A 14,966-nucleotide genomic window follows, 5' to 3' on the forward strand; every position below is an offset into this window, starting at 1 on the left:
TGTCAAGTAAAATGGTACCAGGAAGTCAAAGTTTAGCATCCATTGTAGTACATTATTTGTAATAAGAGCCAACTAGTTTTTTGGAATAATGCCGGTTACCTGCCATAGTGACTGGTACAGTACACTTATTTAAGTATACTAGTATCACTCTTTTCCCTTGCCATTTTTAGAATAAAACATGATAACATTTGATAAGCTTTATTAGTCCCCAGAGGGAGACTGAATTTGACCTCTGTTATTATCAAACAGCAATATATTGAACAAAAGCCATCAGAATTCTGTATTAAGACGCTTTCGTGGGAGCAAGTGAACCAGTCACGAGGAATATATCCGTTACTTAGTGATGGCAGGCTTTTGTTCGAAACAGGAGAGCTATTTACAAACCAGAAAAAGTAGGGGCATGTTTAAAAAGGTCTGGAAAACGGACCAGCCTAGAAATAAGAGAGCTGATTTCAGTCCATGCAGAGGATGAGCTCAGTAGTCAGCTGTGTGGTACAGTTATATGGAAAATCAAGGGTGCCAAAATAGTGCATAAACAAAATAACATCAGCGTTATGAGATGCTGTAGTCTACGATAAAATAAACGGCATCGTACTGGAACGCAGTGTCACAAGACAGAAGGCGCTGTTTGAACAAACACTACTCATAAATCTCATGGATACAGGCTGTGTGTGAATAAGGGAAAACCGCCAGCAGTGCTGGAAAAAAATCGTTGCAACAGTGTTAGAGAGTGTTTGTTTGAAAGGAAGCCTGGGTGAGACGGTGAGTCCTCAGCCTGGATTTGAGCACAGTAATGGACTCAGCGTCTCAGACCGAGGTGGGGAGAGCATCTAGCGATATAACTAGACTAGTGTGTAACCACTGCTAGTACTGTACCTGCTCCTGCTATTACAACTCTCCCTCTCTCTCTCTCTCTCTCTCTCTCTCTCTCTCTCTCTCTCTCTCTCTCTCTCTCTCTCTCTCTCTCTCTCTCTCTCTCTCTCTCTCTCTCTCTGTCCATCCCTTTAAGTATTCCCAGGCAGCTAACGCTATTTCCGAGGTAACCGACTGTGAACAGGCACAAGAACTGGGCGCCATCAACAGCACCCTGAGGTGAGCACACACCCCACAGTGGTTGGCAGCTGAAGTCGAACACTAATCTCACCAAAGATGCAGAAAAACATGTGACGTAGATTTGCAAGATGTTGGACTTACACTGGCTATGGACTGCAAATGTAAAAAAAAAAGTGAAACATGCAAACATTTGAGGAATCTGTAACCCACATGCAGCTGACAGTGGTCAGCCACTATAATAATTGTTTTCCAGCAAAAGAGAACCCTGGGACATAATTACCAAGCTCTGAATTTAATCATAAATATGTACGATTTATTCTAATCATCTGTTCTCTGCATCTGGGATGACTCGGTGTCAACATGTTGATGAATAGAGTTTAATCTTATCTTCCAGTAACCAGAGTCGAAAGGCATTTGTCGACTGGGCTCGCCATGATGATGCCCAGGACAACTTCTGTGAGCTGGACGGTGAGTTTTCCTTTATACTGCAGTCATCTGTTAACCTGTAGCATTCCCGCTTCCTGTCCAAAATGTTCGTGATTTGATCGCTCGTGTCCCTTCTTCTGTAGTGGCGCTGAAGAAACTTCAGCTGCCGTCTGAGAACTGACCATATTAATCGTCCTATGTTGTTGCTTATGCAAAGTTTTGTGGATTTAATTGGGTGTGTGTATCCGTGTATATCATTATGGTTTTGTTTCTGTTCTGTATTTGAGTTCTCTGTGATGTCTTAAGTTTCTATCTGCTGTGTGCTGTGTTACGATAAATGTGGATAACAAATGATTAATAGAGACCTGCCACTATCACTTCCTTATGTTACATCATTCATGTTTATCATTAAAGGGATATTAAATTTAGCTTATATCCATGCATAGCCTGGTAGCTTGTTATATCGAGAGCCTGTAAGAAACATTTCAGGCATGCTTGACCATTTATGAGAAAGTTGTGAGTGTTTTTGTATGACTCTTGTAAAGCCACTAGGAGGCACCATGCAGTGTGCTGGAAGAGCGTTGCATGTTGTCACATAGACTCAATGCTGAGAAAGTCCACCGGTGTCACTTTTCAATACAGAAGAGACAACAGGTCAGCCGAAATCAACCTCCACAGACGGTGGAAAGTGATGGGGAAGGCAGCCAGTATGAACTGGACTAATAAGTCCTTTAGAACAGGAAAATTGTGTAAAATAAATAAACAACAAAAAAAACTGGTTGATGTAATGACCCGCCATCACAGTGCTTCAAGTCTTACTTGTCATGTTGAGCTGACATGGCGTCCAGTGACCCAGGGGATTTCTCTGAGGGCTTAAAAAGTTTTGATGGTGACTTTAATGAAATTGTCCATGATCAGGCATTTATGCTTAAAAACTGACTTTCAGAGACAAATATCTTGCAGTTTATAACATAATTGTATCTTTCTAACTATGTTTTTATAACGTATTTATTTTTCCGTTTGTGGACATGAGGTAACTATTCAGTCCTTATAGGGGAGGTCATACGGTTGCATTCTGCTGCTTGAGGCCTTTGCTGTTTGGGCCCTTAGACCTTGAAATACACCTCCCTCTCTGATGAGTTCAGAGAAAAATCCTTTTAGGAAATCTTTTTATAAATTTTTTTTAGACTTTTATGTAAAAGTAACTTTTATGTTTTACATACTTCTTCTTATCCTTTCCCTTATTCTTAACCCCGATTTTCTATTTGATCTGTTCTTTTGTTGATGTTGTTTTCTTATCGGTGGTTTTATGTTTTGCGAAACATTTTGTAACATTGGTCTGTATAAAGTGCTAAATTTATGAAGTTACTTTTATTATTGTCATTACAATCCAGTTTCCCTTTTTGTGTTTGTGTACCAGATGAGACGTCCCCAGATGCGGAGTATGTAGACTTGCTGCTGAACCCGGAGCGCTACACGGGCTACAAGGGCCCGTCAGCATGGAGGGTCTGGAATAGCATCTACGAGGAGAACTGTTTTAAGTGAGACGAACACACACACACACACACACACACACACACACACACACACACACACACGTATGTACGCACATACATTAGACTTACATTATATATATGTTATGTGTACACATACATTTATTATATATTACACATACAGATAGACTCGTGTGTGTGTGTGTGTGTGTGTATATATATATATACACATGTATATACACTACCGTTCAAAAGTTTGGGATCACCCAAACAATTTCGTGTTTTCCATGAAAAGTCACACTTATTCACCACCATATGTTGTGAAATGAATAGAAAATAGAGTCAAGACATTGACAAGGTTAGAAATAATGATTTGTATTTGAAATAAGATTTTTTTTACATCAAACTTTGCTTTCGTCAAAGAATCCTCCATTTGCAGCAATTACAGCATTGCAGACCTTTGGCATTCTAGCTGTTAATTTGTTGAGGTAATCTGGAGAAATTGCACCCCACGCTTCCAGAAGCAGCTCCCACAAGTTGGATTGGTTGGATGGGCACTTCTTTGAGCAGATTGAGTTTCTGGAGCATCACATTTGTGGGGTCAATTAAACGCTCAAAATGGCCAGAAAAAGAGAACTTTCATCTGAAACTCGACAGTCTATTCTTGTTCTTAGAAATGAAGGCTATTCCATGCGAGAATTGAAGATTTCCTACACCGGTGTGTACTACTCCCTTCAGAGGACAGCACAAACAGGCTCTAACAGGTACTATTTAATGAAGATGCCAGTTGGGGACCTGTGAGGCGTCTGTTTCTCAAACTAGAGACTCTAATGTACTTATCTTCTTGCTCAGTTGTGCAACGCGGCCTCCCACTTCTTTTTCTACTCTGGTTAGAGCCTGTTTGTGCTGTCCTCTGAAGGGAGTAGTACACACCGGTGTAGGAAATCTTCAATTTCTTAGCAATTTCTCGCATGGAATAGCCTTCATTTCTAAGAACAAGAATAGACTGTCGAGTTTCAGATGAAAGTTCTCTTTTTCTGGCCATTTTGAGCGTTTAATTGACCCCACAAATGTGATGCTCCAGAAACTCAATCTGCTCAAAGAAGTGCCCATCCAACCAATCCAACTTGTGGGAGCTGCTTCTGGAAGCGTGGGGTGCAATTTCTCCAGATTACCTCAACAAATTAACAGCTAGAATGCCAAAGGTCTGCAATGCTGTAATTGCTGCAAATGGAGGATTCTTTGACGAAAGCAAAGTTTGATGTAAAAAAAATCTTATTTCAAATACAAATCATTATTTCTAACCTTGTCAATGTCTTGACTCTATTTTCTATTCATTTCACAACATATGGTGGTGAATAAGTGTGACTTTTCATAGAAAACACAAAATTGTTTGGGTGATCCCAAACTTTTGAACGGTAGTGTATACAGTGCATCTGGAAAGTATTCACACCCCTTCACTTTCCCCACATTTTGTTATGTTACAGCCTTATTCCAAAATGGATTAAATTTCTTTTTTTTCTCATCAATCTACACACAATACCCCATAATGACAAAGTGAAAAACGTTTTGTAGAAATTTTTGCAAATTTATTAAAAGTAAAAAACTGAAATATTGCACGTACATAAGTATTCACACCCTTTGCTATGACACTCAAAATTGAGCTCAGGTTCATCCTGTTTCCACTGATCATCCTTGAGATGTTTCTACATCTTGATTGGAGTCCACCCGTAGTAAATTCAATGGATTGGACATGATTTGGAAAGGCACACACCTGTCTATATAATGTCCCACTGTTGACAGTGCATGTCAGAGCAGAAACCAAGCCATGAAGTCAAAGGAATTGTCTGCGGACCTCCGAGACAGGATTGTATCGAGGCACAGATATGGGGAAGGGTACAAAAACATTTCTACAGCTTTGAAGGTCCCGAAGAGCACAGTGGTCTCCATCATTCGTAAATGGAAGAAGTTTGGATCCACCAGGACTCTTCTTAGAGCTGGCCGCCCAGCCAAACTGAGCAATCGGGGGAGAAGGGCCTTGGTCAGGGGGGTGACCAAGAACCCGATGGTCACTCTGACAGAACTCCAGCGTTCCTCTGTGGAGATGGGAGAACTTTCCAGAAGGACAACCATCTCTGCAGCACTCCACCAATCAGGCCTTTATGGTAGAGCGGCCAGACGGAAGCCTCTGCTCAGTAAAAGGCATATGGCAGCCCGCTTGGAGTTTGCCAGAAAGCACCTAAAGGACTCTCAGACCATGAGAAACAAGATTCTCTGGTCTGATGAAACAAAGATTGAAATCTTTGGCCTGAATGCCAAACGTCACGTCTGGAGGAAACCAGGCACCTCTCATCACCTTGCTAATACCATCCCTACAGTGAAGCATGGTGGTGGCAGCATCATGCTGTGGGGATGTTCTTCAGTGGCAGGAACTGGGAGACTAGTCAGGATCGAGGGAAAGATGAATGGGGCAAAGTACAGAGAGATCCTTGATGAAAACCTGCTCCAGAGCGCTCAGGACCTCAGACTGGGGCGAAGGTTTACCTTTCAACACGACAACAACCCTAAGCACACAGCCAAAACAATGAAGGAGTGGCTTCAGGACAAGTCTGAAAATCCTTGAGTGGCCCAGCTAGAGCCCAGACTTGAACCCCATTAAACATCTCTGGAAAGACCTGAAAATAGCTGTGCAGCGACGCTCCCCATCTAACCTTACAGAGCTCAAGAGGATCTGCAGAGAAGAATGGGAGAAATACCCCACATATAAGTGTGCCAAGCTTGTAGCTTCATACCCAAGAAGAGTTGAGGCTGTAATCGCTGCCAAGGGTGCCTCAACCAAGTACTGAGTAAAGGTTGTGAATACTTATGTACATGCAATATTTCAGTTTTTTATTTTTAATAAATTTGCAAAAATTTCTACAAAACCCTTTTCCCTTTGTCATTATGGGGTATTGTATGTAGATTGATGAGAAAAAAAGGAATTTAATCCATTTTGGAATAAGGCTGTAACATAACAAAATGTGGGGGAAGTGAAGGGTTGTGAATACTTTCCGGATGCACTGTATATATACACACACACACACACACACACGTAGATACTTATTTACACACATACACAGATAAACTTGTAGACAATTATACATAGACACACAAACACACACTTCTGGACACCCCAAATCACCTTACAGTTAAACAGGAGAAATGGGAATTAATATCATACGAAATGACACAAAGGACACAAGAAGAGCAAAACCACATCAGCAAATGAACAATCAAACAAAGGACTACATAAAAACACAAAACAGCATCAGAACCTAGTAAAATTATATGGTCGAATACAGAGGGTGATGTATATTAAGAGAAAAACATTACTGCACAAACACTTATACACACAGGCTTATCTACACAAACACTTATATACACACACAGATAGACACATATTTACACACACACGCAAACCAACAATTCAGGTTCATGCAAGTACGCAATCGCAGTACTCAGGCCTAGAAGGAAATATACTGAACGTCCTTCACAATCTGCAAAGCCAGGTGGGAAATTTAAGGCTTGGAAAAGCAAACATACACACAGGACCCTGCTGAATGTATTATGTCCCGTTAAAATGGATTGGTACACTGAGTTTACCCCACATTCAAAAGATCGTGTAGTTATATACCAGGTTACATTATACTGGTCATTTGTTTGAATGGGGTTTCTACGTGGGGTAATGAAGTACTGTTTTCCACGACAGGCCCAGGTCTGTGTACCGGCCTCTCAACCCTCTGGCTCCAAGTCGAGGTAAGCAACCCTACTCCCTTCATCTTCTGCCTGACTGATGTTGGACTGTTTAGACAGTTATGTTGGACATGCCACAAAATAATGACAAACTGAAACTTGTTTCCTGCAGCCGTCCTACTTGCTGTTTTGTACTTTTGTCTTTGTACTTTGGATTTTATGCGTGTGTGTGTTTGTGCGCGTGTAAGTGTTCATGTTGCATTAAAAGCATGTGCTTACTTAAACACATATAACAGCCTCGGTCTCCGTCTCTCCCCTTTCTTCCGTCAGGAGATGATGATGGTGAGTGCAAACCAAAAGCTTTCAGATGAATATGTATTTTTAGATGCAGCGCTGAAAAGAACTGATTCAATATCTATTTTTATTTATTTCTTAATCTACAGGAGAGGGTTTCTACAACTGGCTGGAAGGTAACTGTTTCTCTTAAATTTTACATGATTAGACTTGTCACAGAGGTACCAGTTTGACATACTTTACTGTCGATAACTGGTATTACCGCTTTTTGCCACCAGGAGGGGATGTTGGCAGTATTGTGCATTGCAAAACTTCTACTTTTACAGTGGAGTGATGTTCACTTTGGAAACACCTTTGCTCAAAATTGAATTTAACCCACGTTTGTGTTTTAATTTGATCCCAGCAAATAAAATCACGTGACCAGACAGTGACTCAAAACTCTTTTACGCTGTTGTTCATTAGTGATCAACCCACGTAATGTAGTCGCCAAACACTGCAGTTTAACAATATTAACAATTTTACTTTTTGAATAGAAGTTTTGATTTTTGTGTTGAGTTGACCACTGGTCTTTTTCTAACAACATATGCGACTCAGTAAAACCCCTACCCATGATGACCCAAAGTATGTTTTTCATGTTATTTACTGTTTTTCTGTCGTTTTCCTTTATTTGGCTTTAGCTTTTGGAATAACAGCACTATTCACTGTCTGCTACCCAGTTGCTTTCACAGCGTTGCCCCCATGCTGCCTGTACTTCCTGCTGAAGCACAGTTTAAATGTTGTGAAACAGCCCCGTGTCCCATGAGAGATGCAAGAGTTTCAGCAGCTATTTTTGCCAAAGCGGCTCTAGTGAAAACATCTCCTCTTCTCGGCGTTTTCTTTCATCCTCCTTGACGTCAGTTTCTGGTTTCAGTTGGCAGAGACTGTGAACAGCACCTCCCTTATCTCTACTTTCTCCTTTTCAAGTGTTTTCTTTCTTCTTCTTTTTTGTTGCAGTGACAGACAAAGCAGCTCAGAATGGTCAAGAGGGAGGTGTAGGGTGCAATGAACAGACAAAAGCCATTCTTCTGTTTATGATCCTCCCACTTGCCACCAGAACTTTCCTTAGGTTCCTCAAACACAGCTTTTCTGAAAAGTGAAGCTGATTGCAGTTGGGGTTCACAGTAAAGCCGACGAAGGTCCATGTGGCATCCAAACGTTGTCCTATTAAACTTTTGTGGCTTAAAGTGTGCAGGCGTTATCCCCCTTTGTTTCATTGATGATTTTCGGCTAGCCTTGCACCTACGTGATGTGCATATAACGACTTTCCTTCAACTATAATCCTTCCACTCGCCACCAGAACTTTCCTTGAGGTTCCTCAAACACAGCTTTTCTGAAGAAGGAAATCGATTGCGGTTGTAGTTCACAGTAAAGCTCCTACCACTTTCTCTGGGATTTTAACATGTCGTTGATTTAAATAAAACACTCTTGTTAGTGTCTCTCTGGGTGGGGTGTGTGTTGTTGTTGGTAGAGCGGTGGCAGAATTAATGTAAGTGGTCCCAGCAAAGACGGGGGGGTTGTTGGTTGAAATGTCCAGATGAGAAAATCTTGTTGGGGGAAGAGTCCGTTTGTACTTCATCCTCCCTCATTAATAATGTAATGCCCTTAACAGGGATGTAAGTCACAGCTTTTATCACGATATGACATTATTTGATTCATCAGACGACGATACGATTTGGATATCAAAAAAGTCTTCCGCGATATGATTTCGATTCAGTTCAGGAGCCTGCGATATCATATGCCCATTTAACACAATCGGTTACATTTATATCAACTCACACAAACCAACTAAAATATAATTTGGCAATTTTATTACTGAGCTCTTCCAGGAATTTAGATGAAAAACAATCTGTTCTTTTTAATAAAAAGATTAAAAATGGACCTGCTGTTGTTCATTTTAAAGTGCCACATTTCTCATGTTTTAGTGCAAATATTTTTATCAGTTAACATAAAGGGCCCTTCACGACCTGTCAGTTATGAACATAAGCCGTGCACATCTATGCTTCATCACCTTGGATTTACAAGGCTCCATCTGTGTTCACAGTGGTTTAGAAATATTGAGCTTTAAAATTTCCACATCCTAGGCATATCTTAAAGATGATGATGTGGATCGTTTTTTTAAACTTTGCATTGATGATATTGGATCGTTGATCACTGAATTGATACATTGATCTAGATCGATGGATCTTTAAACCCCTAGCCCTTAAGGGCCTTCTTTTTACCAACTTAAAGGTTTTTGTGGTTTACTGGACAGCTCCCAGTGGGTAGCAGCAGATGGTTATGGTTGTACTGTTAAAAGTTTCCTCAACAGTTCTTTTTTCATAGTTTATTTATGGTATCTGTTTCACTTCCTGTTTCTGTCTATTGATCTTTATGCCTTTCTCTGACTTTCCTCCATCTTTCGCTCTCTTTCTCTATCTCTGTCTGTTTTTCTCTATTGCCTCCCTCAGGTCTGTGTCTAGAGAAGAGGGTGTTCTATAGGCTCATCTCTGGCCTCCACAGCAGCATAAACATCCACCTGTGTGCTGAGTATCTACTAGACGGTAGGAGATTGGAAACACACAGTAGTTGTAATATTTATTAACTATTAAGTATGTATGGAATATGTCTGTGCTCGTGGCTCATCACCAGTGTCAGGCCTCACACTCTGCCATCATTTCACTGTTACTGCAAGGTTGGATATTACTCATGGTGCACAGCGGGAGTGCAGAATGTGTTCACTGCTGCAGATGAATTTACCCCAGTATCTTAAGTTTCCTTTATTTGGCTTTTCACGTTTTCATAGCCCACCTGTGTTTTGTTGTTACTGAAGGCGGATGTCCAGCTGGTGTGTCACGTGTGCCTTCTGTCTGACTCATGGTTGCTTCAATTCTGGCCCATAGTTGTAATGTTCACCAGCAGAATCACAAACACACACACACACACACACATAATCTATCAATTAAGCAGATCGGCGAGGGTTCCAAGGAGTTTTAACACTAATGAGTAAGTAGTGATTCATGCATTTCTTTCATACATGGCTACAGACAGCTGACAAGGCAGAAAACAAGTAGGCTGCACAGATAATTAATTTACAGTAGTCATTTGGTAAGGGAAACTAAGTTTTGAGTGAGATAGTATGATATAGTATATGATGGTGGTGTATATATATTGTGTGTATACATATATATGTGTGTGTGTGTGTGTGTGTATGTGTGTGTATATATGTGTGTGTGTATATATATGTATGTATATACACACACATACACACACACACATATATATATATATACAGAGGTGCACATAAGTGGTGCGCAGGTGCGCATGCGCACTTAAAATATTCAACGAGCACCAGATTCAAGTGTTTTACAGCGCATTTGCGTACCAAACATTTTGCAGTGCAGAGTATGAGCCACTGCTTTTAGCCAATGCTATAGTATGAGCCACTAATTTCTCCAAAATGTCAAAGAAGCAAGCGACATTGAGTAATTTCTTTGGTCTTCCTACACCTCCACCAAAGAAACGCCATACTGAACCAGAACCAAAGTCAAAGCGTAAGTTTTCAGAGAAATGGCTGCAGGACATCGGCTGGCTTCAAACAGGTGACGCCCGCACTGAGATGTGGTGTAAACTATGTCGGGAAAATCCCACATTAGCAGATAGAAACTGCCACTTTTATATGGGGACGAAAAACTTCAGCCATCCAGCTTATGATAAGCATGCAAACAGCAGAGAACACCAGAAAGTAGCGGAAGCTATTGCTAACAGGCGCAGCCAGGACCAGAGACCCAGCGGCCCGCTCGACAGGTGGCAAGACAGACTGACGGAAGAACAACATCAGGCACTGACAAACATGCTCTTGTTGGCCTTTCACAAAGCGAAACATGCACGTCCTATGCGTTCATACGAGGAGGATATTCCGCTTCTCAAGAGGTTAGGAGTTAACGTCGGGACTGCTTATCATTCACGAGAAGGGGGATCCCACATCACGGAGAGCATCGCTCAGACAATAAGTTCAGAGTTAAGTGAAAAACTGAAAGCAGCTGAATTTTGGGGTGTGCTTTTCGATGGATCCAAAGATATAACAAAAACGGAGCAGGAAATTGTGTACATTGTTTCTGTGTCCCGCAATGGAGAATACAGCTCAGACTTCCTTGGATTAATTAATCTGGGGGCCAACCGAACAGCACAGGACATAGTGGATGGACTTGTGCAACTGTTCAATGATTGTGGTTTAGCGGAGTGGAAGACAAAGTTGGTGTCGGTATGCAGTGATGGAGCAGCTGTCACGTTGGAGTTTACAACGGGGTCATTCCCAAATTACGTCAGATGGTGGATATCGGGGATTCCCTTGTGCATATTCTGTGCACCGCCCACACGTTGGAGAACTGCGCTAAATCAGCTGATCGTGCGGTCCCATACTGTGAGTCATTTAATAAATCTATCATCACTTTGCTAAGTTTTTACTTAAAGAAAGGGGGTGCAAAACGAATTGCACAACTACAAAAGATATGTGAGGAGAAAGCCATTGATTTAGTCAAACTAGGTAAGTTCCACAACATCAGATGGTCTGCATGGAGACAAGAGACTCTGTTTAAAATATGGAGAATGTTACCAGCCATTCAGATCCAAGTGGCAACAAGTGATGACAGTAGCCTAAAACATATCTGCACAGAGCGTTTTCGTTGTTTCCTAGCCAACATGCTTGATGTTGGGAACATTTTACAGTTCACCTCCCTCAGGTTCCAGAAAGACAATCTGACTATTGGTGAATGCAAAGATGAGCTCATGGTTGCTATTGGACAGTTGACGCTACTGATGGGCAGTGAGGGCAAGTACAGGGAGGAGACTGTGGCACATGCTGAAGCTGACAGGGATAAGATTGATGTGTTGAGAGCTTTAATTCATGAATTTGAAAGCAGATATGAATCCCTCAAGTCATGCGATGACTTTTTGATTTTTGATCCTACAACTTGGCCTAATGAAATGAAAGACCTCCACGGTTTTGGCATCACAACACTTAGTAACATCCTTGAGAAATATGACGCCAGCATGCATGTTGACAAAGATTCAACTTTAAGAGAGTGGATGCGTTTAAAGCAAGCTGGAAAACGTTTGGCAGCCTCCTCTGTGCATGACCTAGTCAATGTAGTGAACACCAGCAACCCAGGCAGTTACTCCAACATTCAGAAAGTCCTTCTGCTGTCTCTTACACTGCCCTTGAGCAGTGCTGCATGTGAGAGGGGATTTCACACCTGAATATAATTAAAAAAAAGTACAGATCCTGCCTGTCAGACTATCGCCTCTCATCTCTAATGCACATCCACTTATCTAAGTTCACAACAGAAACCTTTGACCCAAAGCCAGCAGTAGACTTGTGGATGCAAACAGCTAATCGTAGGCTGAAGCAGCGAGAAAGGAGCAGGCCTAGTACATCTGGTGTTTTTGAAATAGAGGAAGACAGTCTGGAGGGGAGTGATGAAGATGACGATGATGTCCTGTAGGATAACAGGACTTTCAGTGCTTTAAATAGCAGTATCTGTTGTGAGTTTGATTTGGTTTTCGGTGTTTGAAAAAGCAGTCATTTGTATATTTAATTTTCAGTGCTTGAAGAGCAGTCATTTCATTTGAAAGTCACATGTATGGCACTTTAAAGAACAGACATTTTGTTGTAACCTACTGCTTTTATTCATTTTCAATTGAAATTAAAGTACATGTAATGTTATCCACGTATCCCTCATATTTTGTTCATTTTGTGAGGTGGATGGGTCATGGAAAAATGCATTTAAAAAAAGGTGAGCACCAAGCAAGAACCTCAGGTGCTCCTTTGAGAAGCAGACCAAAAAAATTATGTGCACCCCTGTATATATACATACATACACTTTGTTAAAAGAAACACTGAATGGTAGGGAAAGTGCTCAACAAATAAGGAGCAAAATAATAATTGACAGCTGATGATTATGTATGACATGAAACAGGCTTGTACTGTCTCATAAAGTAACTCTTTAGTATGGGGAATGTAGTCACCATTAATTAGGTGCTTATTAGCATGCAAGTTAGCAACATATTGGCTCTTCATTGGTCATTATTACGTACTCATTAATGCCTTATTCTGCATGGCCTTATTATACAACCAGTAAGCCATTAACTATGAGTTTTCCCTCTATAACCTCAGAATTATTGCTTATTAGTAGTACCATCTCAATATGCTTTGCTTAGTATGGACTTTATAAGGTGGTAGTACCACAAGAAGAGTTATTCTCCCTTACTAACACTTAATGAATATGGTCTGTTCTTACATAACAAAACACAAAACTACAAGTGTTAATAGTGTTAAATTACTGTAAATTAAGTTTTTGTTACTTAGAATATGTTCCCCATACTAAAGTGACATCTTGATCATTACTAATTCACTAGTAATTAAGTTTCTTATGTTCCCCATACTAAAGTGTTACCGAATTTACTTGACTCACTGGATATATATACGTATATATATATTTACAATTTCATTTAGCAGCCGCTTTTATTCAAAGTGACGTACATCTGAGAGTTAATACAACACAAGCAAGGATCTAGTCGGGAGGCAACAATGCAAGTAAGTGGCAAAAAACTAGGTTCAAGTCCAATAGGACATAGGTGTCAACAGGCAGTGCACAACAGCGATGAATAGGGTGTATAGAAACATTTTGTTTTTTTTAACTCGATTTCTTAGATGACAGTGTCATGTAAAAAAAATCGTGTTGTGGTAAGACAGCATTGTTGTACCTTGACCTCCCAGAGGGTTGGGGAAAGCCTGTGTGGGGACCCAACGTGCAGGAATTTCGGCAACGTTTTGATCCGGCGGAGACCAAGGGTGAGGGGACACGACGCCTAAAGAACCTCTACATCCTTTACCTGATCGAGCTGAGGGCCCTCTCCAAGGTGGCGCCCTACTTTGAGCGCGCCTTCATCAACCTGTACACAGGAAACGCCCAGGAAGACAGTGCCACCAAGGACCTGCTGCTCCAGATCTTCAACGAGACCAAGTAAGTAGAGCACCAATGCAGATCTGGAAAAACATGAATTAGATTGTTGGAAAAGTTTTGGAATTATACAAAAGACCTGGAAAAGTCTTGAAAAAAATATGTTTGCTGTGAAATAAAGTTCAATTATAAAATGATATGGTCTAGTTGTCAGTCATATTGTGTAGTGTAGACTAATGTTCAGCCTTTGAATGATGTGGTTCAGTTAACAGCCATGTTGTGATAACAGTTGCAGCATAAAATAATGTTCAGCTATACGGTAATATGCCCTTCTTAGCAGTGATAGACCTATAGTCAAGAGTCACTACAGGTATTCGTCATGTTTTTCACAAACCAAGCTTTTCAAATCCTGTCAAGAAATTAAGTTATGGTATTGTTTTTAAAAAAAAAGTTAGAAAAGGAGTAAGAACCCAGAAAGGAGACAGTCAGATGGAGTGTTTTTCATCCTTGTCTCACCAACCAGAATCTTCCAAAAATATCACCCCATCCTGGGGCATCTGAGTGGCGTGGCGGTCTATTCCATTGCTTACTAACATGGGGATCGCCGGTTCGAATCCCCTTGTAACCTCCGGCTTGGTCGGGTGTCCCTGCAGACACAATTGGCCATGTCTGGGTGGGAAGCTGGGTGTGGGTATGTGTCCTGGTCACTGCACTAGCGCCTCCTCTGGCCAGTTGGGGCACCGGTTTGGGGGGGTGACTGGGGGGAATAGTGTGATCTTCCCATGTGCTACGTCCCCCTGGCGAAACTCCTCACTGTCAGGTGAAAAGAAGTGGCTGGCGACTCCACATGTATCAGAGGAGGCATGTGGTAGTCTGCAGCCCTCCCCGGATCGGCAGAGCAGGTGGAGCAGTGACCGGGACAGCTCGGAAGAGTGGGGTAATTGGCCAAGTACAACTGGGGAGAAAAAAAGGGGGAAAAAAAAAAGAATCA

At 41.3% G+C, this 14,966-nt stretch overlaps 1 protein-coding gene across 1 annotated transcript in view; it reads left to right on the forward strand.

Moving 5' to 3' along the window:
• The window catches only part of ero1b (endoplasmic reticulum oxidoreductase 1 beta), a 44,109-nt gene that overhangs the window by 16,227 nt on the left and 12,916 nt on the right, over positions 1-14,966 (forward strand). Inside the window, exons 5-12 of the mRNA XM_056279950.1 lie at positions 1,010-1,092; positions 1,448-1,521; positions 2,900-3,020; positions 6,721-6,767; positions 7,035-7,046; positions 7,148-7,174; positions 9,485-9,577; positions 13,792-14,038. Coding sequence (XP_056135925.1) covers positions 1,010-1,092; positions 1,448-1,521; positions 2,900-3,020; positions 6,721-6,767; positions 7,035-7,046; positions 7,148-7,174; positions 9,485-9,577; positions 13,792-14,038 — 704 coding nt within the window. The remainder of the gene's footprint in view (positions 1-1,009; positions 1,093-1,447; positions 1,522-2,899; positions 3,021-6,720; positions 6,768-7,034; positions 7,047-7,147; positions 7,175-9,484; positions 9,578-13,791; positions 14,039-14,966) is intronic.

This window comes from Lampris incognitus, chromosome 5 (assembly GCF_029633865.1).
Source record: "Lampris incognitus isolate fLamInc1 chromosome 5, fLamInc1.hap2, whole genome shotgun sequence".
In the NCBI taxonomy this organism is placed as follows: domain Eukaryota; kingdom Metazoa; phylum Chordata; class Actinopteri; order Lampriformes; family Lampridae; genus Lampris; species Lampris incognitus.